General features: G+C 43.1%; 1 protein-coding gene across 6 annotated transcripts in view; it reads left to right on the top strand.

Moving 5' to 3' along the window:
• Positions 1–25,814, top strand: part of LOC138511221 (long-chain-fatty-acid--CoA ligase ACSBG2-like) — a 379,274-nt gene extending 353,460 nt beyond the window's left edge. For all 6 annotated transcript variants that reach the window (XM_069626758.1, XM_069626757.1, XM_069626756.1 and 3 more), the window contains 2 exons: positions 8,358–8,604; positions 25,570–25,814. In XM_069626758.1, coding sequence (XP_069482859.1) covers positions 8,358–8,604; positions 25,570–25,646 — 324 coding nt within the window. In that variant the 3' untranslated portion in view covers positions 25,647–25,814. The remainder of the gene's footprint in view (positions 1–8,357; positions 8,605–25,569) is intronic.
• Positions 25,815–27,600: the final 1,786 nt, after the last annotated feature.

Below are 27,600 nucleotides of genomic sequence, written 5' to 3'. Positions count from 1 at the left end.
AAAGGTGACAGCTGCCCGGCTCAGATTATAAAAGACACAGCCAGAGATATAGCCCCATTTATCACAAAATTCATAAACTCCTCCTTCTCTAATAACTCCGTCCCAAGTAATCTGAAACAGTCCTGGGTTCTCCCATTACTGAAGAAACAGACCTTAGACCCGACTATACACACCAACTATAGACCGATCACGACAGTTCCCTTCTTACTGAAAATCTTGGACAGAATTGCTTACCTGCAAACTCAAGACTATCTAGAATGCAACAAACTACTCGGAACCCGCGAATCCGGCTTCAGACCGCAGCATGGAACAGAAACTGCCCTTGTTGATCTCAAAAGCCAAATAGACGAACCTATTTTAGACCCTAAAATACTATGTGATAACCTATCATTATAACCTATCATTAGCAAACTAGTAGAGAATGATAACTCCACGACTCCGCGCCATTAAGTAAATATAAGGTTGATTTAATGTTCAATCAAACAAATGCCCTCTTCATGGTGATTACACGTGTTTTGGCTCGCCTGAGCCTTTATCAAATCAGGGCTAACATATATGAACAAAATAACATTTTTTAAAAAAATAAAATAACATAAATGAACACAATAGTCTATAATGCAAATAGGAGAAAAGAAAAGCAAATTCATAAGTGTGATAATCCATTGCAGAGCCATGGTACCATCATACCCCATGGTATGGCAGTAATAGAAACCAATAAAATAGAAGATAGAAAAATTAGGCAAAGGGGAGGATTGAGAGGGGTTGAGAAAACATCCAATAATAAGGAAATGTAACAAACACAGGAGAGAAAACACAAAAAGCCATTAGTTCAATTGTTAACATGTATGATTCTCAACTCTATGCACAGTATTATATACCGAGCAAGAACTTGTAAGTTTGCTTACCCGCAAATAACATGAAAAATCCATACGACTGTTGTCACGTGAGTAATTGCTGGGACAAATCCCCAAATTCAATAAACTGTAATAGAACGTTTAGCAAGTTCCTATATTAGTGTGTGCACATGATTTACAACTGATATGCTGATCCCAATCCATAAAATATCTATGTTGTTGACCACTTCCTGGTTACAGAATTAAAACTTAACTAGCAAAACATCCAAAATGGAAATGTCATCTGATATTGTGTAGGGAGTAAAGAGCCTTTGAACACCTGATAATCATGCAATTAATACTGTAAACTAAACTCATTAGGTTTGTTATGTGTTACCATTTCGATCATAACAAATACCGCGGATCGCCATATTTTTGCATGTATTGAAATTCAGAGTTGTATTGCACTATTTCATTCATACTGCTATTGTTGTAAAATACACTCCATAAATGTAATCTGTGTTATTATCTCGGTCCCAAAAAAAGATTTTTATTCTGTGGATCGCCATCTATACTGTCAGCTTCAACGTTACACTTAACTGTTGCTGTCATATCTGATTATTGTGAAAGAAAAACCTGCATAGAAATGCTGACAGGATAAGAAAACTTACCCTTCTGCTTTGAATCACACGCACCGGCTGCACACGAGTTTCCGGCATCCAACGCCATTTTAGAAACTCTGCTAGTGTTTGGTCTCCAGGGCAATGTGGTCACGCGTTGTCATGGTGCACATACCTCTCCGAGCAATCAATACTAACTAAAACGGCCGCCATTGCTGCATGATGCCGATTCCATTCAAACCTATTAGATGCAGTAACCGTAGTCGGTTCGCCCAATGCTCTGTATGAACTTAAATGTTTAATTCTCTAATAATAGAGACTGAAGAATTGCGATGTTACTAGTATATGGATCAACAATTGCGTTTAGGTGTACCTAATTAGTCATATTCTGCCGCTATTACGAGAGTTAAATTAATTAATTCTCTAGTGCTCTGTACGACCGCATGTGCATAGTCATTGCTAAAGTGATTAATGACTTCTGTTGTATTGTGTTTACTAATTTTATGCAAAAGAGTCACGACCCTCAATGGTTTTAAAACGATGCATTAATATGCGAAAACAATCAGTTCTATTCTGACATGTAAAGTATTTGATGAAAGTTATAGTTAATCAGTGCCCAAAAACCTTAGAAAAAATAGAAATTAAATTCAGTCGAGCTGCACATGAGCCCAACTTATCATCATTTAGGAGAAAATACATTTTGATAAGCCGGTTGTGGTAGACTGACCCTACAGGAATGAAACCATCTCTTTATCACTATCAACACATGTTATGGTTGTATTAAAAAAACATATAGCACGTGCTTCAGCCTGTCTCAATCATTTTAACCTGTCACCTCCTCTTTTGTTAAGAGTGACATGTTGGAGACCTATAAATCTCATCTCAGATGTGTTATGCATTTGTTGAAAGATTTGCCAATGCTCAGCTAATGGCAGAGACGGATCTTGACTGCCGATCTTGGCCAGATGTTCACGTATTCGTAACCTTAAATCTCTTTTGGTGCTGCCAATATATACCTTTTTACAAACACATATAATACCATAAATAACAAATTCAGTTCTGCAATCGATTCCTTGTTTAATTGTCCAAATTTTTCCATTTTCATCCTTAAATCAGTAGTTTTCTCGTGTGTGTATCTACATTGAGGGCACATAGCACACTTTCTGAAACCACTTTCATTCTTACGGAGCCAAGTGGTCTGACTCACGCTCTTGACATCTGGTAATAAAGATGGGCTGAGTATTATCATGAGTGTTCCTGCTCTTTTGGAGATCCTACGTGGATTGTCTCCTACATATTGGTTAATATGCTCATCAAGGTTCAGTAAATACCAATGCTTTTAAGTATTTGATGATCTGTGCAATATTGTGTTATAAAACAAGGCCCCATGGCTCTATCTGAGGTTTTGTCAGGTTTGTTTTGTAAAGTGTCATGCTGTTTCATTAGTTTGGTCTTCTTATATGCAGACTTAATACATTTTCGTGAGTAACCTCTGTCCTTGAAACGGTGTTGTAGCAAAGAGCATTCCTCTTCAAATTTGGCATCTTCTTGGCAGTTATGCCTGGCTCTGATGTACTCACCCAATGGTATGTTACGAATTGTCGGGTTATGGTGACAACTGCTCGCATGGTGCGTAGAATTAACTTCCATCTGTTACCTGAATGTCCAAGTTTGTAGTTTATTCCCATGTGAATGTATAGTTAAATCCAAAAAATGTATCGTGTGGGCATCACATTACCCATCAAATTGGATATCATAACAGTTTTGATTCAATGCATTCACGAAATCCTGAAAGTCCTCTGTACTTCCATCAATAATACAGAAAACATCATTGATGTAACGGGTTGACATTTTAATACTATTATGAAAGAAAAGGAACTGTGTAGACAACATTGTCCTCGAGCATGACCATAAAGAGGTTGGCCAGGACAGGAGCATATTTTGTTCCCATAGCCACCCCTTTGGTTTGCTGGTATATACAGTTATCAAAGGAAAATAGGTTAAGGTCTAGGGTTAGTTGCAAAATTTCTTTGAGCATCTGAATTTGATTATAGTACGAGGCTGATTCATTCCTGAAGGTGTAGTCAATTGTAATAGTTGCTCATTTGTGGTGAATAGAGGTGTAGAGGGCCTTAACGTCTAAGGTGGCTAGAAAGAATGTATTGTGCCATGTAAAATTGTGAAGTTTATGTATGAGGCTTGTTGAATCCTACAAATATGACTTCAGTTAACTTGCCGTTGGCTTGGGGATAGAGTCTAGGTAATCGGATATATTCTCTCTGTAACCCACCCAATCCCACTCATGACTGGGCAACCTCCCGGTATGGTATCATAGGTCTTATGTATTTTTGGAAGAAAATACATGGTCGGGGTCACTGGTTCCTTCACTAGTAAGAAAGTGCACTCGTCATCTGTAATTAAGCCTTTCCTGTGCCAATTAAGAATATTTTCTTCAACTTGCGCTTCTTGTTTGAAATTGTTAGTTTGTATCTTATAACACCCGGGGGTCGAAAGGTGATGTGATGCCATTGTTAAGTAGTCTTCTCTGTTCATTATGACAATGTTGCCCCCTTTGTCTGCTTCCTTGATTACTATTTGTGTATCAATTTTCAATGCTTTAAGTGCTGATTTTTCTCCATGTGACAAATTAGCATGACTGGACCTCGATCTTGTTGAGTGTTTCTCTCTTTGTTTGGACAAATGGTAAAATTCCTGGGAGACTGCTTTGTAAAAAGTATCAATTACATTGTCCACAAGTAGTTCAGGCACAAATTTGGATTTTGATTTCAGTTCCTTAGAGGTAAGTATGTATGGTTTGACTCTTAATTCATCTAAATGGTTGATAATAGCAGACTGTTCATACTCAGCTAGTGATCTAACCAAAAAAGTATCTTCAATGTCTTGAATTGAGGATCCACTAATAGATATTGGTGGATCTTTAGTTTTGTAATCGCTGGATGCTTTAGACACAAAGAACTTTTTTAATTTCAACTTGAGTATAAATTTGAACAAATCTATATGTATATCCACTTGACTGGAATCACATGAGGGTGCAAATGAAGAGTCCATTGTTCAAGAGGCGCCTTTCATTTCTTGGGATATTTCTGTTAGAAAGATTCAGAACTAAATCTTCCATCATTTGCCCCCGCTCGCCTCCTTCGAACTGGCCTTTGTTTGTCTTTTGTTCATCTGTGGGATTTCTGGGTTTCCGCTGTTTTATGCCCCCCCCACCCTCCTCTCCTCCTTGAACTGGATTCTGCATGCTCGCATTGGCTGGTAATTGAAAACCATGGGGTATGATGGTACCATGGCTCTGCAATGGATTATCACACTTATGAATTTGCTTTTCTTTTCTCCTATTTGCATTATGGACTATTGTGTTCATTTATGTTATTTTTTTTTTTTTTTTAATTCTTCTGTTCATATATGTTAGCCCTGATTTGATAAAGGCTCAGGCAAGCCGAAACACGTGTAATCACCATGAGAAGGGCATTTGTTGTTTGATTGAACATTAAATCAACCTTATATATACTTAATGGCGCAGAGTCCTGGAGTTATCATTCTCTACTAGTTTACTGATGACGGTTAGGGCATTATTACCGTCCAAATCCAGCAACCTGCGACACCTTAGAAAACTATGGGAAAATAAAATAATTTTTTGGCCAACATTTATACACTTCTTGTGAGAAATCATCAGGGATTGTAAGGAGTCGCCTGGCAGAGCAACTTGTAATAAAGCCCAATTTGAAACACCTATCATTAGCAGCTCATTTGTCTAGCTCTGCGGTCACTTGGATCCAATCTTTCCTTGCAAACAGAACTATGCGCGTGTTCTCACCTTCGGCGGCTGCTGATCCTATTCCCATCACCTGCGGAGTCCCACAAGGATCCTGCATCTCGCCCACTTTGTATAATATTTTTACAAAACTACTATTCGACAAACTGGACAGTCTGGGCGTCACCTAAACTAATTACGCAGATGACACCCAGCTACTCCTACCGCTAACAGGAACCTATGATACATATGTCGCTCGAATTAACGAAGTCTACACCATCATTCAGGCATGGATGGCCACACACAGCCTCTGCCTGAATGATGATAAGACTGAGTTACTTATAGTCGGCTCACCTAACTATCTTCTCAAACTGAGTCCCAACTATATAAGTATCACAATCAATGGGAATAATATTCCTATAACCAAAAATGTAAAAACATTAGGTTTTTACCTTGATGCCCACTCTAATCTAATCAAACAGGTAAAGATGACCTCATCTGCCACTGCCTATACTGGCAAGCTGATCAGGGACTGCAGACCTGTACTATCACCCACCAGCTGCCTCACACTATTTAGAGCCCTCATACAATTCAAATTGGATTATTGCAACAGTCTTTACCTAGGTGCCAATAAATCCATTACAAACAAATTGCAGATTATGCAAAATAATGCACTCAGAGCGGCATTAAACATCTCCAGACGAGAGCACATGTCAGCAACTAGAAGCAACACAAGTGGCTCTCTATACAAGAAAAAATTGACCTAAAAACTCTCTGCCTCACTCACAAGGCACTCAACCGTCAAGCCCCCCCCTTATCAAACAGACAAATTCACTTGGAAAGTGCCCAACAGATTCACTAGATCCTCCAACACACCATGTCTGGTGGTGTCTAGATATAACTTAAAAAGAGCTGGCAGCGCCAGTTTCCCAGTACTAGCGCCCAGTTATAGAACACACTCCCACAGAACATTCAAAGTATTCAAGCATTTGACAAATTCAGAAAACACATTATCACATGGATACTCAACAAAACTTAAACGCCACACCCCACCGCTACCACTGCTATGATTTAACATTACGACATATCTTCCTTGTATATTGACTAATCTAAACATACATGCATGTAATTTGTATCCAGACTTTATAAACTGTATCTCTTTTATATATTATGGACATACTGTGACTTGTAAGTATATCCTAACTGTATAATTTGTATCTATCTTGATTAATAATGTATATGTGTATGTGCCATGTAACCATTACCTTTCACACAAGCGCCCAGTTACCCTTGGGTCAGGTGCGTGTTATAAATAAAATAAACAAACACACAAACAAACCAACCTATTGTGCTTCAAACACCAGCCCAATCCAGAAAAATTACCACCAAGAGGTGCTATCTGCGTAAACAGATTTATAGCACCTGTGTATCTTATATATGCACGTAAAGCAAATCAAACCAACAGCTGTCAATCTGCAGGCAGTGATCATCAGCTTCAAAGTCAAACTCCAGATTAGATTACAAAATACAGATCACTTAGATTGTTCATAACCTCAGACATTAGCAAGTATTGGCAAAACACAATTATTCCATAACCGATGTAATTGACTACTCAGACTGGATAAACAGTGCCTGCACCACCTAGCATCGCTTCCTTACTACACTCTGGCTCTGCTGGCTGGCAGGTGGATTTTCCTTACTTCACTCTGGCTCTGCTGGCTGGAAGGCGGGTTTTCCTACTTCACTCTGGCTCTGCCGGCTGACTGTGGGTTTCCTTACTTCACTCTGGCTACGCTGGCTGACTGTGGTTTTCCTTACTTCACTCTGGCTCTGCTGGCTGGCAGGTGGGTTTTCCTTACTTCACTCTGGCTCTGCTAGCTGACTATGGTATTCCTTACTTCACTTTGGCCCCGCTGGCTGGCAGGCGGGTTTTCCTTACTTCACTCTGGCTTCGCTGGCTGGCAGGTGGGTTTTCCTTACCTCACTCTGGCTGTGCTGGCTGACTGTGGGTTTCCTTACTTCACTCTGGCTACGCTGGCTGACTGTGGGTTTCCTTACTTCACTCTGGCTCTGCTGGCTGGCAAGTTGGTTTTCCTTTACTTCACTCTGGCTCCGCTGGTTGGAAGGCGAGTTTTCCTTACTTCACACTGGCTCCGCTGGCTGGCTGGTGGGTTTTCCTTACCTCACTCTGGTTCTGCTGGCTGACTGTGGGTTTCCTTACTTCACTCTGGCTACGCTGGCTGACTGTGGTTTTCCTTACTTCACTCTGGCTCTGCTGGCTGGCAGGTGGGTTTTCCTTACTTCACTCTGGCTCCGCTAGCTGACTATGGTATTTATTTCTTACTTCACTCTGGCTCCGCTGGCTGGCAGGCGGGTTTTCCTTACTTCACTCTGGCTCCACTGGCTTGCTGTGGTTTTTCTCGCTTCACGCTGCCTGGAAGGCAGGTTTTTCTTCTGGTGATGAAACGCAGAGGTGGGAAATTCTTGCTTGAAGTTCACAAGAACATTTATCCTGCCAGGAAATGCTGTGCAGCCTCCAACAACCAGAGTCACTCCCTGATTGTAGTTTATTCTAAAGTTTGAAAAAATAAAGACATATTGTAACATATTGTTTCAAATATTTAAGAACAGATCAAATGAAAGGGGAAGCATCAAAAAAATATTGGGAGTTTTATTTTTCTAAACTATGTAAAAGTTGTTCAAATTGTCTTGACTTTAAAATGAATTTTATAAATTTACTAAGCATGTATGTAAATTGTTTCTAATATTTAGATACGTTTCTACGTAATGGTAAAAATGCATTCCAAATAAATGACGCTGTATAAAGTAAAACTTTTAAAATAATATTTAAAAGGCTCTTATTTGAATTTTGTGAATTTCTTTTCTATATATTTAACTTTTCTGTAATTTTTAAGACCATATTTTCACAAAATTGGCACTGTGCCACAGCCCTACCTAAATCTCTGCTGGTGTAACTGCCAAAGTTACTGTTTCATCTTGAAAATATCTGTTCTTGATTTTCATATTTGTGTTGTCTTCAGATTAATCATCTGTTGTATTTCTGACAAACATACATCATGATTGTTTCTCAATTTGCCACCAATAATGGCATCCCCATCTCTCTTTTAGTGTACGGTAGATGGAGACACAGAAGAACCCCAGGACGATTTGACCCCAGAGGCAATCCAGTTCTGCCAGCAACTAGGAAGCAGTGCCACAAGGGTCTCAGAAGTGGTGCGCTCCAAGGACCCGGCCATATATAAAGCAATCGAGAAGGGAATGCAGCGGGTAAATGAGAAGGCCCTAGCTACTTTCCATCAAGTACACAAATGGACCATTCTGACCAAGGACTTCTCCGTCACTGGAGGGGAACTGGGTACGTTTTCAGAGCATTAGAGGTGCCATACATCATGCAAGACTGTTATATTTTTGCTTTCAAGTAGGGTCAAACTGTGGAGGAAGTGAAACACTTCTGGGAATCGATTTTGATAAAGATGACATGTGTACCTGCATAGTTGGCCGGGTTCCTAATCTGTCTTATGCCAGGTCAAAATGAAGGCAAAGAATGATAAGAGTGCCTTATTTATTTATTTTATTTGTTGACTGTGCCAATACCCGTGAGTATCACAGCGCTGAAACATTGGTAAACAAGACAAAACAGAAATAAGGTACATAACCATGATAGCAAATGCTGCAGAGAGTCAAGTAGTGTGGATACCCCAATTTCAGGTTAGTCAAATTTGTCAATCAGCCAGGTTTTTAGCAGTTTTCAGAAGATAAGGTAGGATGGCTGCTCTTGGATGTGGAGAGGTAGAGCATCCCACAGGGTGGGGGCAATTGATACCAGTCTTAATTTGTCAATCATGATATGCCATGTGTGTGTTTAGGTATTGACCAGTCATTGCCACTCTTCAATACACACCCATCTTGCATATGCAAAGTGTACATTATATATATTTGGAACAAAATGGTGAACAGAGGCAAATACAATTTTGTTTTATAGTTGGATGTGTAAACACTTTGCATATTTCTAGGGCCACTGAGAGGAGCAAGAAGGGCATATACTTATTGTTATTCTGTTTGGTTGTGCATTTTTCACTGTTTTGTGAATCTGCCATAATGCACGTACCTCCGGCGTGGGTGTTTTTATTTAATCAAAACAACCTCATGTGTGTATCGGTGGTTGCAACTCTACTGCTTCATAGTATTGATGGATCTTTGTCACTCTGCTATTATATGGCACACTAGATATTCCAAAAAATAAAGATTGGACCACCTCTACTAATGGAAAGCCTGTGTTCATTCAAACAAATGGAGCAAAGCATTATGCTTTTCTTTTCTTCATAGCATGCCAACATTTTGTATTCTCATTTCAAAACCGTGTCCATCGCTCATTGTTCATTGCATGAAGGAGCCCCCACTTTCAGAAGTAGGCTTCAACACTTTACTCTATCTAGAACACATCAGTTCTGCCCACGCATATGTTGAACGCCCTACCCAAACATCTCCGCCTGGAGTGAACCACCTGACTTTCAGAAAACAGCACAAGACTTAGTGTTTCAACAAACTACTTGGACTACTTAAATACAAGCAATAGCAAAACTATTCACACTACCAGCCATTGAAAATCACTTTGATGTATGGCTGCTCTGCTGCATGACACTGGTCCGCACCCAAGTCTCAGTGAAATCTACAACCAAGAGCCATGAATTGACAACACCCTCACCCTCTTTCCCCCTGTCCACCCTCCCCTCTCATCACTCATCTAACTCCTCATTACAAATATGTGGAATCATTATACTTCCCACAACCCTTCATATGTCTTGACCGAGTCTATTGCACATAACAAATGCAGACCATATCAATTCTATATCAACACAACCCTGTCGATTTCTGCACTCCACAACCTGCAGCCAGCCCATATGGCTAAACTACCCCAGCCTGTACCAACTACAAACAACATAGACATTTTCATATCAGCACAGAGGTAACAGATACTTCTGGCCCACATAAATCCGCACCACCGGCTTTTGCATCTGCCTTTCCGTTATACACTTAAAACGCGCCTGCCCTCGTTTCTGCACTATATTAGACTACTTTACATTATTATAAAGCTATTATTTTAACAATAAATAGTTTTGGCACAATATTATAAACAATTAAAAACTCCCACTACTCCATTTCTTTTCCACCTCCTTCAAACAAACTAAGACCATAAGCTAACCATTCCTCCTCTAACACCTATCCACCTTGCCTCTCTTTGTCCAGGACTCAACTTCTATACTCTTTCTTGCCTCATCAATTAAACATTGCACTCTGGGATGCTCAGTCTGTGTCCTTTATCAATGATTACTCTTCACCCCTAGACCTTCTTGCTATCAATGAAACCTGGATTTCTCCATCTGACACTGCCACTCTGGTGGCCCTAAATGACTCCAAAATTCCCTTCATTCATGCTCCTCGATTGACTGGCAGAGGTGGAGGCCTCAGACACCTAATTTCTTCCCCCTCAATGCCTCACAAATATCCAATGCCACACCCTCTCCTACCTCTTTTTGAATTCACCATCTCTACTATTGCTCTGCATTACTCGGTTCATATGGTCTCCATCTATTGCTCTCCCGGTCCCACTGAACCATTCATTGATGATCTTGGGAAACTCCTTGATAATCTTTCAACTAAGAATCACTTCATTTTCTTAGGTGACTTCAACCTTCCCTCTCCAACCACTTCTCAGAAATGTGGGCGTTTTATTGGTCCATTAGTGGCTAATCTTGGAACCGTACTACGGCTGTAAATATTGCCGAACTCCCATAGCCAGGTTTCTTGTAACGCCACAACAAATAACAGTTGCATATTGTCAAGAAGCCCATCGTCCAAGGTAAAGTGAGAATTACCTCTTGTGTTCCAAGACATGATGAGCTCATTGTCATCGAGGCTGCTTTCTGAACTGAGATTTAAAGCCGACCGGGAGCCATTGCCAATAACCCACAGGAGAGTCTTAGGAGTTATCTATTCTTGGCTCACCGTCCAGAATCTTATTTTCAAGATTTCTCGATTCATTCCGTTTCTCAAGGCTCTGTTTTTTAGGGATGACATCGAGAGTACTCTGATTGGGCAGACATGTGCTGTGGCCATTATGAGCATGCTCATATTTAAAGATGTTCATTGATATTTCCACACATGAAAATCCCAATTTACTAAATTCACTGCGGTATAATAAGATGTAGTCAAGGATGGAAAGAGCCACACACCATACGTTCATGGTTATCATCGAAGAGGCTACCAATTGATCTACAATTCTGAAATCTATGGAGGTCCCCATTCTTAGGGGACCTATGGAGTGGCACTCCGTGACAATAAGTGATCTATTCAGCAAGATGCCTTCTTCATTGATATCTATTAGAGCTAGGGTTTATAGTGTCTCCAACTAACCACGAGATGTGTTGGTCGCAGACAATACAGCCATTCTTTGCCTGTGGTGTTCTTTGATCCGGATACAGCCTACCCCACTTTCTTACCTAGTATTTTAGATTTATTTTGTAGAGTTCTGGTGTCTTCGTCTATCGAACAATGTTTATGTCTTGGACGCATCTTTTTAGTACTCTCACTTATATTGTATCGCTCTCCCCCTTCACACTGAGACACATCTCCCAATGATCTTAAAATGCTATCATAGGATGACGCTACCCCCATAGACATACTTATCACATCAGTGTTCGTGCTACAATCTTTCAGGATCTTTCTTCCTTTATTAATGCTTTTATGTCATACAACGGAGTGCACATCTAACTTACGTTCTATATTTTCACATTTGTCCACCAGGGATGACAATAGATTTTCCAGTGCTTCAAACATTTCGTTAGATCTCATACTGGTGGAACTCATGTCTGTTTAATTTTCAATCATGCCAATGTTTAGGGCGTTGACAGCAAGGCAAATCTGCAGAGTAGAGCAAGGCATGGCAGCATCACCGTCCATACCTCCCCTCTCAGCCATTTGTCGGGTGTCAGTGTTGACTTCAGACCTATTAATTTACCCACTGCACCCAGGTCTGCTCATCAGCATCTCGTCATGGTAACTCATTTGTGCTGATATTGCCCTGTTCGGTGTGGCATAGCACCTCATTGCCACTCAACCCATCCATGATGATGGCAGACCCATTGCACTTGGTCAATGTGGCTACACTTTCCCTGGTACCATTATCAACAACAGCTATACATTCTGTTTCATCTAGGTGAGGCATCCTATCCTCTCGTGTATGCTCATAGACCATGTTGTCAGCCGCAGAGAGAGAGAGCAGCCAGGGGAGGACACACTCGGCGAGGGCAGGGCAACAGCCGCTGACTCGGATGTACCCACAACACTTACATCACATCAAGCAAGGGAAGTGAGGGAGGCCTTCATCTGATGGACACGTGTATGTTCTACAATTTTAGTTTCTCCTGATTGATTCAACACCTGCAAAATGTATTTTGAACTTAGGCAGGGAAGAGCAGAACTAAGCTCCTCTACTATCAAACAGAGGGCATGCTATTCATCAATACTACTTTGAGAAGAAGTATGTCATTTTTGCTAAGCTGGTGTGATTGAGCAGGCCAGGTTTATGAGACGTTTGGGCCACTCGTAAGCCGTTAGCAGTTGGGCCACTCGTAAGCCATTAGCAGTTGGTCTGCTTTGCTTTTCAATAGGAATAGCGTACCGTAAATTCTTCATGGGGCGTTCTGATGAGGCTAAATCTACTCTCTATGGGAGCATGGTGTCCATCGGTGATACCCACAAAGCCACTGGGCACCAGTGTAGGTAGGCAGCAGGTTGCTAGAGTGAGACAGGGAAGGGGATGGAGGGATGAGGGTGACAAGCAGGGCTGTTGCAGATCTATGGCCGGATTCAGGCGGAGTCATGGTGAAGTCGAACTGGGGGGGTGGGGTAATAAACAGGAGGGAGGGAGCAGGGGACTGCGGGGAGAGCGAAATGGGCTGTCACGCAGGCAGGGACAGGGGATAGTGGAGGCTCGCGAGGGATCTACGTGGTACTCACAGGTGAAGTGCTGTAGTTGAGGCTGTGGCGAGCCAGTGAACAACTAACCTTCCCGGTGCTCCTGGAAATTTATAGTGGTGTCGGGTCAGGGGTGCGTGGCCAGCAGGGTGGACAGCAGATGACTGTAAAAACTGTAAATAGCACAGCAGCACTTCACAGGCAATTCTATGTGTGCGCGTGCCACTTGTGGGCCAACTGTGCCATGTCTCTGCCTACAGGCAGCGCCTCATTGTCATACCCATCTGAGGCCTGGTGCGGCTATTTAGCTGCTCTCCTTCATCCCCTACCGTGCCATCCTCTCCCTCGAGATGCAAAAAGCTTTTCATGTTTTTGTTCCCGACATTAAGTGTTGGCTGTTTGAGATTTCCAGACCAGTCGATAGTGGCAGGAAGAGCAGCCTGTGTCTACTAACCATTTGAAGACCCTTTTCATAAGGAACTGAGCTTTCTCTAAAGCGTTGTATATACAAATGAATTTCGACAGCTCTATGCTGAAGGCCTACTAGAATAGAAAACCTTGAGCATCTGGTCCTGCTTCTGATTGAGCTAAATCTCCCAGACATGCATGTATTTTCATGAAGATTACATGTATGTGGTCTTTCCTTAACCTGCTAGGGAAAGTTAGCATTTTGAGGTTGATTAACGGTGGAGTTGTGATTCTCTAGTAATACTGAGATGAGATAATACAGCTTTAAGCTTGCTCTTGACCTCCTTATCTAGGTGTCCGTCTCGAGCAGGTGTAGTCATACAAGCACAGAAAAGGGGTCCATTCAGCCAACTTGGGATGGATGAGCACATAGGAATTTGACATGGTCTTCCCTACCTGGTGTTGGAGCAGTGAGTATGGCAATAAGGCTGTCCTGGGGGAATTCTGGTTGATAGGATCACATGATCCATGGCCAACCAATTGTTTGTGCAGTTGAAATAGAAGCAGCTGGGAGGAATAAGAAGAGAGGGATGGATTTTACAAGCACTATCCGGGCTGATATTACACAGGAAGATAACAGGCCTGTGGGAAGTCACATGACACATGCATCCTATCTGCAGATCTTCTGGTGAAGGGATGCTGGGAGGTTATAGGGAGAATGTCGGGGGAAGGAGGAAAGCATGGAAAGATGGATAGTGCAACAGATATAGGTGGCAAAGCAGTTTTAGAATAAACACAAAACAGAGCTATTTACAGTTGCCAGAAAAATCATGGTCAGAGGCTGGAGGAGGTGGTTTACTGAAGTTCTGCTTCACTGAATGTTATCTACACATCTGCAACCCATCCGAGTTCAGAACTCGCATACCAATGTCTGAAGACATTTCTCCTTCAAGGTTCCTCTACCCTGACTGCATCCTCTGCAACCAGGTAAGAACTCCACCCTGTGTCTGAGGAAGTGTTACTTGGCCTCACTTCCGTTCCTCGTTCCCATGATCGTGCTACCCTCACTAATATTCCTCAGTGCTAACATCTCTGACTTGTCCACCACACTCATTCTTCAGCAGACGGTGCAGAAGATCTAATGTACACATTACAGACTTCAACACTCTGTTCCTGATATCCCACACTACATTCATTATGGCTTTCCCAAAACCTTAGGCCACCCTTTCAGATTAGCCTCCTCAGTGCCCTCTCTTTTGAATAGCAAGAATTCATGACACTACAGAGGCAACGGGTGCTTCCAACCCGCCCTCATCAAAACAACAGTTTTCTGCATCTGCATATCACTCTGTCCAACCTACGCCCCCATACCCATCTTTCTGACAGAGTTATGCACAGCTAGTCCAACATTACTGACAAACGGGTACTTTACAAGAGCTCTGAACCTTGCCTTGCCTTGCTTTACCTACATTATCTACTTTAGAGGTTGTCCCTGTCCCAGGTCATCGCCTTCTGTGCCTGTGTCCAACATGTCCAGTGGTTCCTCTGACTTATTGCTTTTTAGCTTGGGCGAATAAAGGTTCAGAAGATGCTTAAGAAATGCCTCATTCAGCCTCCTTTCCGATCTGGAGCCAGCACCTCACATGGTACCAGTATAACTTGATTTCACATTCCGTGAAAGGTGTACCACTGCTTGCGCTAGTGTGAAGCCATAAACCCATGTGGACGGAAACACATAGTATATTTTTCTAAGAGTAGGGGCTCTTTCCTGCTTGTAGCAAAAAGATCTACTTTTCTGATCTGACCCTTTCATACTCCCTTAAACCTTGTCATCTTTTTTACCTCCTCAATCAATTCCTTCCCCCCTCTCCTGACCCCTTCCTGCTCTTCTCTTTTTCCCTGTCCATCTTGTTCTTCTCTGACAAAATCTCTCCCCCACCCCTGTGTTCCTCCCTTCCTTCATTCTCGGATGGAAGGGCGGGCCTTTTCTATTACAGCTGTACAGCTCTGGAACAGTTTGCCTTCTGCTCCAAAACTGTGCTCGAACCATCTGGCCTTCTGTAAGGCCCTGAAAACGTACTTATTTTAAGCTCTGTTCCTTGCTCTGGTACTCCTCCGGGTGCAACAGTTTTTCCTCTCTAGCGCCATGATGCCTTCGGGCGCCCGTGCGCTCTATAAATAGCAGTAACATAACATAACATAACAAGTTTGTTCCTTTTTCCTGCCACAACTCCTGTTTCCTTCTGTTCAAGCTGTTTCCACACGCTCTTCTATTTCTCTCCTCTTCCACTCTGATACTGATCAATTTGGTTTATGGTAATTTGTTTGAATCAAAAGATTCGAATAGCCAAAGTTTCGAAACAAAAGTTTCGAATTCAAAAGCTACGACATGCTGTTTAACATGGAAATTGCATTTTGTTTGAAACCAATCCATCGACAACAGTCATGGATTGGTTTCAACTGAAATGCACTTTTACATGTTAAAAGTAGTATTTTACTGCCTTTTTGTTTGTAACGTTGAAACGTTACATGGAGCTGTCCATTGCTGAAATTGCAGGACTGGACAGCTCCATGTAACGTTTCAAAGTGGTTTGTGTATATTGGCATTTAAATGCCTTTTTTTAACTTCGAAACGTTACATGGATCTGTCCAGTCCTGTAATTTCAGCACTGGACAGCTCCATGCAACGTTGCACGGTTTTAGTGTATATTGGGGGGGTCCCCCCCCGCTCTCCCAATCCCCACGCCACCCTCCCACCCCCAACCCTAACCCAAGCCCCAACCCTAGCCCAAGTTTCGAAAGACACATTTTTTTATTTTTTATCGATCAAATGGTCATTCGAAACTTTTGTATTTCGAATCGGAAAAAAAAAAGATTCGAAAGTTTGCCTTTCGAAACTTTTCTATTCGAAAAAATGACCAGACCCCGATCAATTTCTCTGCCATGCTCACTCCGCTGCTTCCCCTTTAGAGCATATTCCCTCTCCCCTTATTCCTAAAATCTTCCCTAGGCTCCTGCCCTTTTTGACCTCCCTTGTCAACTCTTCCCTCTCTTCTGCTACTTTTCCTTTCTCATTTAAGATGGCTACTATTATTCCTATTCTAATAAAACATTCTCGCCACCGTTCTTCACCCATCGTCCCATTTCTCTTCTTCTGTTTCTTTCAAGATATTTGAACAGGATGCCTATGCCCAAAGCTCCTTATACCTTGACTCCTCCTCTCTAATTTCTCCTTCTCAATCAGGTTTTCGCCATTATCATTCTACAGAAACTGCCCCACTAAGCCTTTCCAACACTCTTCTTTCGGGCCGGCACTCCAAGCTTTCCTCAATTCTGAATCTTCTTAATCTTTCTGCTGCTTTCGACAATGTAGATCATCGTACTCTTCTTTCACCTCTCTCCCCTTCTGGCTTTTCCGGTTCTGTCTTACACTGTTTTTCTTCTTACCTTAGTGGGTGCCTGATCCAGTCTCTTGGTCTGGTAAAACCTCTACCTATCCCCTTCTGCATGGTGTTCGTCAAGGCTCTGTCCGTAGCCCTCTACTCTTTTCTCTCTATACCACCCCCCATCCTCTCTCATCTCTTGCTATGGTTTATCATCTAATTTCTGTGTGGATGATTCTGAAATCTGCTGTCCAGTCCTGGATGAATGATCACTTACTCTACCTTAATGCTGCTAACACTGAAGTTCTATTCTCCCCTTCACTCCTCCCTTTACCCCTGCTCTATTATCCACCCTTCCTCCTCCCTTTCCTTCAGCCACTCTGCTCGCAACTTGGGAGTTACTTTCCGCTCTACTCTCTTCTTTCCCACACATGTTTCCACCATTGCTATGACCGGCCACTTTCAGCTCTACAACATCTACAAGGCCCAGCCCTTTCAGACCTTTCATGCGGCAAACCTTCTTATCTCTACTCTTATATTCTCTCTTCTTGATACTGCACTTCCTTTCTTATTGCTCTTTCTTCCTATAGTCTTGCCCCTCTGCGTGTGTTCCATCTTCAACTTTGCTATCTGCACACTCTTTCTACGTTCTCCTTGTTCCTCAACTTCATATTCTCTCCTCTCTCTCCCACCACTCTTTCTTTTGACAATCGCATTCTGTTCCACTTTCTCACCATTGTTTACAATAGCATCCATGGTCTTGACCACCCTATCTCTACTATTAGTCCATGTGATCTGTAGACCTCTTTGTTCCCCCCAGCCAGTTCCCACTATCTGTTCCCAAGCACCACTGTGCACAAACTCGTTTCTGCTCTTTATCTTTTCTGGCTCGAAGGCTTTGGAGTTCTCTACCCCTTCACTTAGATCTTCCCAATCACTACATATTGTCCACTCGCATCTTAAATTCTTCTTGCTTAGCTCTGATCTTAAGCTCTGACCCTTAACTCTCCCTTATATATTTTACCATGTCTTTTTTGTTTTATATTTGTTTCATTATTACCACCTTATTTTTCCCGGCATTTGGCTAAGCCACTTTATACATTTGACAAAATACAAATCGGTAACAAAGCACAAATCACTGTATGGGTGCTTTACTGCACAAACTTAAGAAAATTCAGGGCAGAAAGAAAAAACCTCAACAGCTGTCATGCTGTGAGGAAGACACCATTTAAATGAAGGGACAGTGGTACAGAGAAAAAGCCCAGATTCTTGGACAAGGGTGCATCATTCTATTTGCCCTCAAAGAGGATATGTTTTGTTGAAATGAGGTTAAATGTGGCGTGGGGGTTATGCTCACAATGTCAAGACTGCAATATATTCACAGAAGCGTGCTGGCAAAGGCAGATGGTATATCTGAGGATGGAGGTGGAGGCCTCTCTAGATATTTCACTTTGGCAATATATTTCCAGGAAACCGTCGAACACTATGGTAGAAATTGGCTTGCTATCCTCCACGCCATTCTGTTCGGTCTTTGGAAAATGTAAACACACGCTAGTTCTGTTTCCTGTTTCATTCTGGGTCTGGATGTTAGTGGCTGTCTGACTTTGTTGAATTACTGGCCAGGCGGTGTGCTGTGTGATCACCTATGACCGGTGATGGTTCTGATGCTCTAAAGCCAGCGTCAGTTGCTCCAACTTGGGACATTTTGGGCATTCTCTTGCTCAATGAACCTTCTTAAAAGTATTGCTTCTATGTGCTATATTTCAAATCCTGCGTTTCGTTCCGAGTGCACTCATCTATAGAGAAAGGGACCTTGATGTGCTTTTTATAGCTCTGCTGTATGTCATGTGCGCTCCTTGTTGATAGTGGCATCTCGGTACCCAACTCTGCTAATCCTGCTATTTAGTAGACATGATTAATTCCAGCAAGGTAGAGTATTTATTAATTTATTTATTGGGAGGAACAAGCCTCTTTAGATCAAAAAACAACGTACAATAGATGCAAAATCAGATGTGACGGTAAGCAGTGAGCTTCTTACAATGAGGTGAGTTTGAGGGACAATCTGACCAGATTTTGGATGGGAGTAAATGAAACAGTCACCGTGGACAATACATAAGTGGACCTACATAGATTACATACATAGATTAAGGACGACCAACATTGCACATAGATTACCAACATTGGACAGTTTTAAGTGCAGGTAGGCGGTAGGCCCAGCTGTAGTCGGGATGTGGCCATAATGGGTGATGTGCAATGGTGGAGGTAGAGGAAGTGAGGGACAGAGGCATGCTAGAAGTGAGGTAAACATGTTAGCTAGCAGGCAGATGAGAGGTAGGTTATATCTGCTTCCTGGCGGAGCAATGCACAAAGGAACATTCTTAGGACCTGTTGCATAGATTGCATACCCACCTATTTGCCTCAACAGCTCTCCTATGCAATTCTTTGAATACATATACATTCTGATTTAATTGTTTTGCTCCATCTTGAACATTATATGGTTTATTTACTAGTGCTGGAACAAAATAGTTTATAATACACAGAATTGAACACATTGAGTGGTCTATTTCTGTTTAGTGAATTTGCTTTATCCACATTGGCGTGGCTGAGCTCTGAGTTTTCTACAGTGTGGCCTTCAGGGGGAAGTGCTGGAAGGGTCATGGTCTGTGGGACGCAGTGTACAGCATAGGATTCTCTGTGGAAGTTTGGTCTGTCGGTTGGGATTTTTGAATGTTGTTCTCTGTGGTAGTATACGAAGGCCCTCTACTTATAAATCAGTACCTCAGTGTATGGAAAGAAAAGTGTCCTGCATGGGAAGTGTACAATTATTGAATGTATTGTTTATAGGAAGATGTGTGTTGTGGGTAAACAGTATTATATGATTATGGTCAGTAGTAAGACGTCTAGTCATTTAGTGTGGCTAATACAGGTGATGCAATGGATGGCAGCAGTGGGTTTTGCGCATTAGTATAACTTTAGGTCAATTGAATGGAAGTGGTTAGGCTACTCACAGTCACGCAGTCGGAGAAGATGTGTTCTATTTTCTTGCATTGGTTTTGTCAAAGGGTGAGGTTTATAGCATGGATCTGCTTTGGGGTCTCCCTTCGTTAGTATGATATTTTGTAGTATTTGTTTTATCCAAGGGGAGGGTTAATACGGTGTATCATAGTACATGTAAAATGCTGACCAGTACATGTAATATCCCTTCACTCTGGCCTTCTTCCTTGGGCTCTCCACCTGCTCCATCCTCGGAAGCCAGAAACCTCTGAGTCATCTTCAGCTCCTCTCTCTCCTTCCTCGCTCATACTCAGGACATTGCCAAGAAGTCCCACTTTCAGGTTTTCCTTCTGAAAGGAATTCTACCTTTCCTCACCTTCCCCCAGAGACTCAATGTTAGCCGAGCCCTGGTTCTCTCTAAGTTAGACTACTGCAATAGCCTTCTCTTGAATCTACCTTCTTCCTCCCTACGACCCCACCAGCTAATCCAGAATAGGACAGCAAGCCATATCCTTGGCCTTAAGCCCAGGTACTGCATCTCTCCTGCCTACAAAGTCTCCAATGTGCTCCCGATCTCAGCACAGATTAAAATCAAACCCCTATGCATCATTCAGAAGGCTATCTGGGGGCCAGGGACCACTCTATCTGCAGCCCTTTCTGACTAAATAATTCCCCTCTAGCACCTGCGTTCCTCTTGCACCAACTCCTTGTGTGTAAAGCGGTTTGCAAAACAGAGGCCAGGGGATCGATCGCTCTCCTCAGCGTCCCCCCTTCTTTGAAACAGCCTCACACTCCCTCTTCGTCTGGAGCAGGACCCCCTTAAGTTATGGAACAGTCTCAAGATCTCCCTCTTTACCACTTCCTTCCCTCTCTCTCTCTCCCCTGCTAATCACACAGTAGTTTGATTGGTGTGCAAGGCCCTTCTGCATCCTCATGGCCCTGACCTTCCACATTTTATCATCCCAGCTGCTGTCTATCCTCTGCACTTGCCTCGGTTTACCCTCAACCACTGGAGAATGTGTTAGGCAGAATCCAGTGCAGTTCCCTTGGGGAGCACTACACCAGATCAGGACTACAGGTGAGAGCAATAAATCACCATTGGTATCAGTCTGTACCACAAAGATTTAGTTGGTAGCTGTGGCTTAGCAGTCAGACTTATCTCAAAAGGGAGATGAGCAGTATTCAGGGTTTACACAATGGGTATCACAGTACTATGGAACAAGGAAACACTGACCAAAGCTTTGTATTAAAAAGAGAATATATATTTATTTTATACACTTCTAAGTCAACACATAATCGCAGTTGGTAAAGTAAGTTAAAATTCAGTCAAGGAAAAGTATATGCAACTCCCTATTCAATTGTAGACAAGTTTGCGGTAGAGTGAAAACTGAGCAAAACGGCACAGTGAAAACCAACTACAAATGGCACTCTAACAATTTACCGAAAGGGAGGGAAAGCACAAGTTAAACCAAAATCTCCCTCAGACACCCCCTAGTAACACTTCCCTGACGTTTTGTGAACAAGTTATGCACAGTAACACTTTAGCAGAAAGATAAGAGAATGAAAACTGAGCAAATGGCACTCCACAAGTAAAAACAGTAGGAAGGAAGAGGGGTTTAGAAGATTTAGGTGCATCAACACATTTCTCATTGAAAACCAATCTAGTGAGAGCAGATCTAACAAATCAGCCAGAGCCAATAGGCCTGAGCCAGAGTCAGTGGTACAGGACCAAGAGCTTAGGAGCAGAAATGTTCTTGTAGCTGCAGTCAAGTCTTTAGTAGAAAAATATTGAGGAGGTAGATGCTAGGTGAAAGACAATGTTAAGAGAGCGGGCGGCCGACCCCAAAGGTAAAGGATTTAAAACACCTTTAGGGCTACCACAGAGAAAGGGCGGACTGGCGGAACAATGTACCTTAAACGTGAAGAAGTGGCTCCTGCGGTGGTGGTTGTTCCTGGTAGTTCCTGCAGGTCGAGGGGTCCAGCAGAGGAAGAGCAGCTTTCGTCGTGGAGAAAGGTTCGAGTCGCTGCACTAAATGAAGTTTAAAAGGTACACTCCTTTTAATCGCGGCCCGGGTCGATAGCTACCTGGCTATCTGGTCTCCAAGTGCGGGGCACTGTCGATTCGACCAAGGTAGGTCCGAGGAAGCGATAGGTGAACTGGTTGACCCCACCAATCTCCTCTCGTGGTGTGGAAGAAAAGTGGTGAGACGATCCGGCAGGGCTTCACCGGTGGTGTAGATGCTGAAGATGTCTGTGGCTTCTCTCCCCTTCGGTTCCGTAGTTCCAGTGGCGATGTCTTGCCTTTCCAGTCCTCAGTACCCTGATTTTATGCAGAAAGAGACCCATTCATACAGCCTAGCTGTCACCCACACAGTGGAGTGGTCTACTTGGCAGGAGACCCTCCAGCCTATCAGGTTAGAGTGTGACCTGAGTTGCTGTGGCAACTCTGTCCAGGGGTTCTACTCCCCCTCCCAAACAACAGACCCACCCCTGACTCAGAGGCGGCGAAAGGAGGGCTTCTTGGCAGAAGCCCGCCAAAAGAGCGAACAAAGGATCCCCGACCTGGGTTAGGAGTATGGAGTAAGACTCGAGAAAGAAGTTATATTAAAATTCTGGCAATTAAAACCTACCGGAGTAAAGTTAATAAAAAAATAAACCGGCAGTATGTTAGAGGCTGTCAGTAAAAGTATTAGCCTCGAACAATGGAAAAATCCCATAGGATAATATTTGCGGTTGAATATTTTCGGTAGTAACCACTGCCACCAGCCAGAAACTTTAGAGAGCGGGACTTTAAGGTACCCCTTCGAAAATGAACCTAAGGGAAAAACTATTAACCCTTTCCAGTACCTCCATGGTAAGATGGGTTGTACTGGTTAAATTCGTACGATTTGACTGGTAAAGTCAATGAGACTTTACATGCTCTGGGAGACAGTAGTCAGTCCCAGGGTAGGACTCTATGTTTGGGGGTCGCTACGACACCCCTGTGTCACTGCACGGAGGGTGCAGTGTAACACATGTGCATAAAGATGGTTCCTATGGGCGAGATAAAAGAATCCCATAGGCATTAAACACAAAAATAGCCTAGAACAGGCATAGCAAAAATGCCTAAGAGTGGGAAAAAGAGTCTCACTCTTAGCAGGTAAAAAGAAATAAACCCTTCAGATCCAGCAAAGCTGCTGGGGGACTCTATAGGTAAGGGAAATTAGCCATAAGTGAGATTTCGCCCTAACAGAATGCACTTACCTTGCTTCATAGCACTTCACCCGCTGCTCTCCATGAGCACCTCAGCACCTATCCCATACCCCTCTCCCCTCTACACTTGTACATTGTGAACACTCACAGGGCATAGCAGGTTTGTCTTCCCCTCCCCATTGTCTATTCTTATATTGTTGTATTTAACAAAAATTGTTGTAATTAGATTGTCGATCATACCCTGCTCCCTTTCTGTTGCCCTGTGGCCGCTTTGAAACAGTATTTGCTTCCTGAATAAGCCCCTAACAAGTGAAACATAAATAAATAAATGAATACATGTATTTATTAGTAATATGATGGATGGCTGAGGTCGCTGTGGCGTGCTAGATCTTTGTGATGCGTTGTAGACATATAAGGTGGTACACATTCTTCTGAACTTCACAATTGCAAGATGAAACAAGTGCGAGAATACGTGCTCTCATTGGCTTGCGGCTATGACAGAAAGAGAGAGGGAAACAGCAAGTGAGGGAGGGACAGAGCCATTGCTAGTGGGAAAGTGAAATGTGACTTTTTTGTTATGCCTTAATTGACTTGCCAATCCTTTATGATGTATTGCTTTGCTACAGGTGCCTTGGTCGTTTACACCCCTAACTAACCTGCTCATCATTTTATGTTCTACCATATATTATGCTGCTCCCACAGGTGGCTGAAGATGTGTCGAGGCACATGTGGGAAAATTTCAACACGATGTTTGTCGGGCCCTTGCATAAAGCTGGGAAAAACTGTCTGAGGAACTTGTGAGGTGCTTAGATTATAAAGGAGAAATTAAGGAAGGCAGCAAGGTGGCTAATAGCTGCAGAATATCACTGGAGAGGTGGGCAGCGTGGAAAGAAAACATTAAATGCCGACAGAAAAGCTATATATCATTATTTGTCGGCAAGGTGCTGATATGTTAGCATTGTCATAAGACTGTCAACACTGGGGCAGCTACTCGCGTCACCAACTGTGCCTCGAGGGCCATGTCAACTGAAATAGTTGAAAGGACCTGGCACCATCCCTGACTGCTCCCAGGTACCCCAGTGTAATGCGTGTGACTAGTATTTGCCCCATCCGTCCAACTGTATCGTTGCTTCTATGTATCCCACTGCAAAGGTTCCCCCTTTGGCCTTTGTCCTAGGTGTCCCACTGCAAGTCTGCCCTACTGTGACTGTGCTCCTAGATGTTCCACTGTCATTTTACCCCTCTCTGATTTTGCCCCCAGCTGCCCCACTGCAATGTTGCAACTACTTTTCCCCTGGAGAAATGTTCGATATTGTTGACCTGGAAACCACTGCTCCTTACTCCAGTATGTCTTCATGCAATGTGATTTACGGCCAAGTGCTCCTAGCTATACGCTACTAGGAACCCCTGCCTATTTCAGAGTGCCTCGGGTCCGCTATTCACAATTACTGTGTCCGAGACATTCCCACACAGGTGTTGCTTGGTCTTATTAGTCTAACTCAATTTTTTGTCAGCAGGCTGATATATAGAGGTATCCTCATAAAGGGGTAATCAGTGGAAGAGCCTTTGGGCCCCATTCCGAGTCCGGCAGTCCCTGCTGGTGCTACCGGCGGGTTGCTGCCGGACTCAGAATAATGTAGCGGCACCTGACCTCCCGGTGCCACCGGCTCATTCCGAGTCCGGTGGACGGCAAGTCAGGCGCTGGTAATTTGGTTAATCCCCATTCCCATAGAATCCTGTTGGACTCTATGGGAGTCGGGACAAGGGAGCACTGGCACCGTTAACAACAATGCCGGTGCTCCTGTGAAAAGAGTCTGCTTCCCGTGGCCGCCGGAACGGGCAGGGTCAGACCTGTCTGGCACAGCGGCTCCGGCAGGCAGACTTGTAGTTTTCCAGTCCGGAAACAAGGGTGCTAGTGAGTTTAACGGCACCCTTGTTTCCAGACCGGCAAACTTATAATGAGTCCCAGAGTTCTTTTATGGTGTTTTTCAAGCAACACATGCATTGTTGTGTTGGCTTACATCGTATTTGTATTTATTACATTTTATATAGCGCTTTACGCCAAAGCACTTGTATGCCTAACACTCTAAGATAATGTTATGGAACATAACAGAGCACGTGGACAGTGCCTTTACTTTTGCATGCCACATTGCACAAACTGCCTTAGGCAAGCTCCCAAGCACCATACTTCCATACTTTAACAGCCCTGCTCATATTCTGCGTGCAAGTTACTGAAGAGTGTGAAATAATGATCTGGCTTAATGTACCCTGTATCATTAAATACTATAAAAATGAATATAAACCCACCCCCCCACCCCCATCTTCCCCACTTTTGCATCATTCTCTTGTGTTTCCTTTGGATTCAGGTCCCTCTTTCAAACTAAGGCGTTCTGTGGTCAAGAACATGTATGCGCAGCTCATTGATGAGCTCTACCAGGCGTGACGTCATCTGGACAATGATTGGACACTGGGCAACTGAAGGCGGTCTGTAGGTGATGGCGCAGCGTGGATGGGCGCTTTTCTGAGCCATTGTTTTCTCCTATGAACGGATAGTGTCGCACACCGTGACGCCATCTGACTGTTGGCGAACAAATAAAATATTTAATTGTCATCTTTTTGGAGTGAGGTGATTTCTATTCTGAAAGGACTGAACACGAGTAACACATTTACGTTTTCTGTAATGTTGATTGCCCTGTTTGACACTGTTTTATTTGTGTTTATTCAGGTAGTGCATGCGCCACCTTAATGTCGAAACTGCTTGGAGTACAGCTATGAGGCAGATGGGATGTGAGGAGGGACACATAGCTTGAGGATGGTGTTTAGTTATTCACCCGCCCATTGACTTCCTATGGTCATTTCCGCCCACTTTGCTCCCCCTGGGAGTTTTTCGAGCTAGTTTTTTTCGAGCAGTCAGATGAAATGTTTTGGTGCAAGTGTCTGCCTGTGTTATTTCAATGCAATCTGTAGAGCGTTATTCTCTTCATCACGTGATTTATAAGCAGTATGCATGTCGTTGCACTGAAGTCATGGTAATAAAGGCATTGGCAAAGCCAACAGTTTAGGCGGGTGTTTCGGTATCAGATGGGCATTTACCACACACGGCTTTCATATCCCCTGGTACACACACCATTTTGCAACTACTAGCATCTTATGGCCAGATAAACCAAGACTATTCTATGCTTCAACAAACGCCACAACTGTTGGCTTTGCCAATGCGTGTGCATATTATAACTGGGAGCTTGAACTGGCCCATGAGTGTGTATGGCAGACCCACGTGCTAGAGCAATTTAGGGAATCTAAAGCCCAAGATCCGCTAGGATGAGAACCCTGATCTGGATCCTTAGGCCACATCCCTCTTATTAGCCTACCAGCTTGCAAACACATCCGCCAGATATTTGGGGGACATGACATTGCTACAGCACTGAGTCCCAAGTACTTGTTTCCCACTCCTTTGAAATAATGTTCCCTCAGGTCACTATGCCGAGTATTGACAGGAGGAAAACATTATTTTTATGTTGATGACAAGAATAATGCTTTGAACAAATACCTAGAAACCCTCATATTATCCCACTATTTAAACTCCAAGGAAATTTATAAGCAACTTAATCTTCCACAACATATGAAACACTCCACTGAAGGAAAGCGCCTCCTTATGTTGAACTCTTAAGAGCAACATCATTACGATAGTCTAGCCGCAGGGTCTGCATTTCTTTTTTTTGTCCCCGCATCCATACCTCAGGAAGTGGGGGATACCCTGCTATTCCCAAAGGCAATCACTACCAAACAGGTGGGGAGGAGGACACCCTGTAACCCACGCTCCCCAGGTTTGGTAGTGATTACCCAAATTGGTCGTTTCGAAACGATCAAATGGTACTGGCCGAATTCGGCCAATTGCACAATTCGGTCAATTCGAAATGACCAATTTAGGTAATACCCTATAACACCAATGGCCGAATTGTGATTCAAACCAAGGAAAACACTTTCTGACCTTGAAATACTTCTTCTCAAATACCACAAAACAAATCTGTGCTCCCAATGACCTGTAAGATATTGTATACCAATGCAATACACGTTCACTGAACAACTAATATTGTGCGTTGCTTGTCATCTCTGCAATGTGCATCTTATCGACCAACACGTGTAAGCCAATAATTATCTTTTATACCACCTGTCTTTAAGCACAGAACCAGGATTTGAACTCTGCTTTGTCTTGCTTCCAAAACAAATATGTTGCCTATGACCTATGCTCCCTACCCTGCCTTGCACCTGAGCTATCCTCCCAGCCCCGCCTTGCCCATCCGCTATCTTCCTAGCCCCACCATGCCCGAGATATCCTCCCAGCCTCGCCTTGCCCCTGGGCTATCCTCCCAACCCTCCCTTGCCCCTGAGCTATCCTC

Source organism: Ambystoma mexicanum, chromosome 6p, assembly GCF_040938575.1.
Source record: "Ambystoma mexicanum isolate Mex_15411 chromosome 6p, UKY_AmexF1_1, whole genome shotgun sequence".
NCBI lineage: Eukaryota > Metazoa > Chordata > Amphibia > Caudata > Ambystomatidae > Ambystoma > Ambystoma mexicanum.
This window is presented reverse-complemented; position numbering and strand designations above follow the sequence as displayed.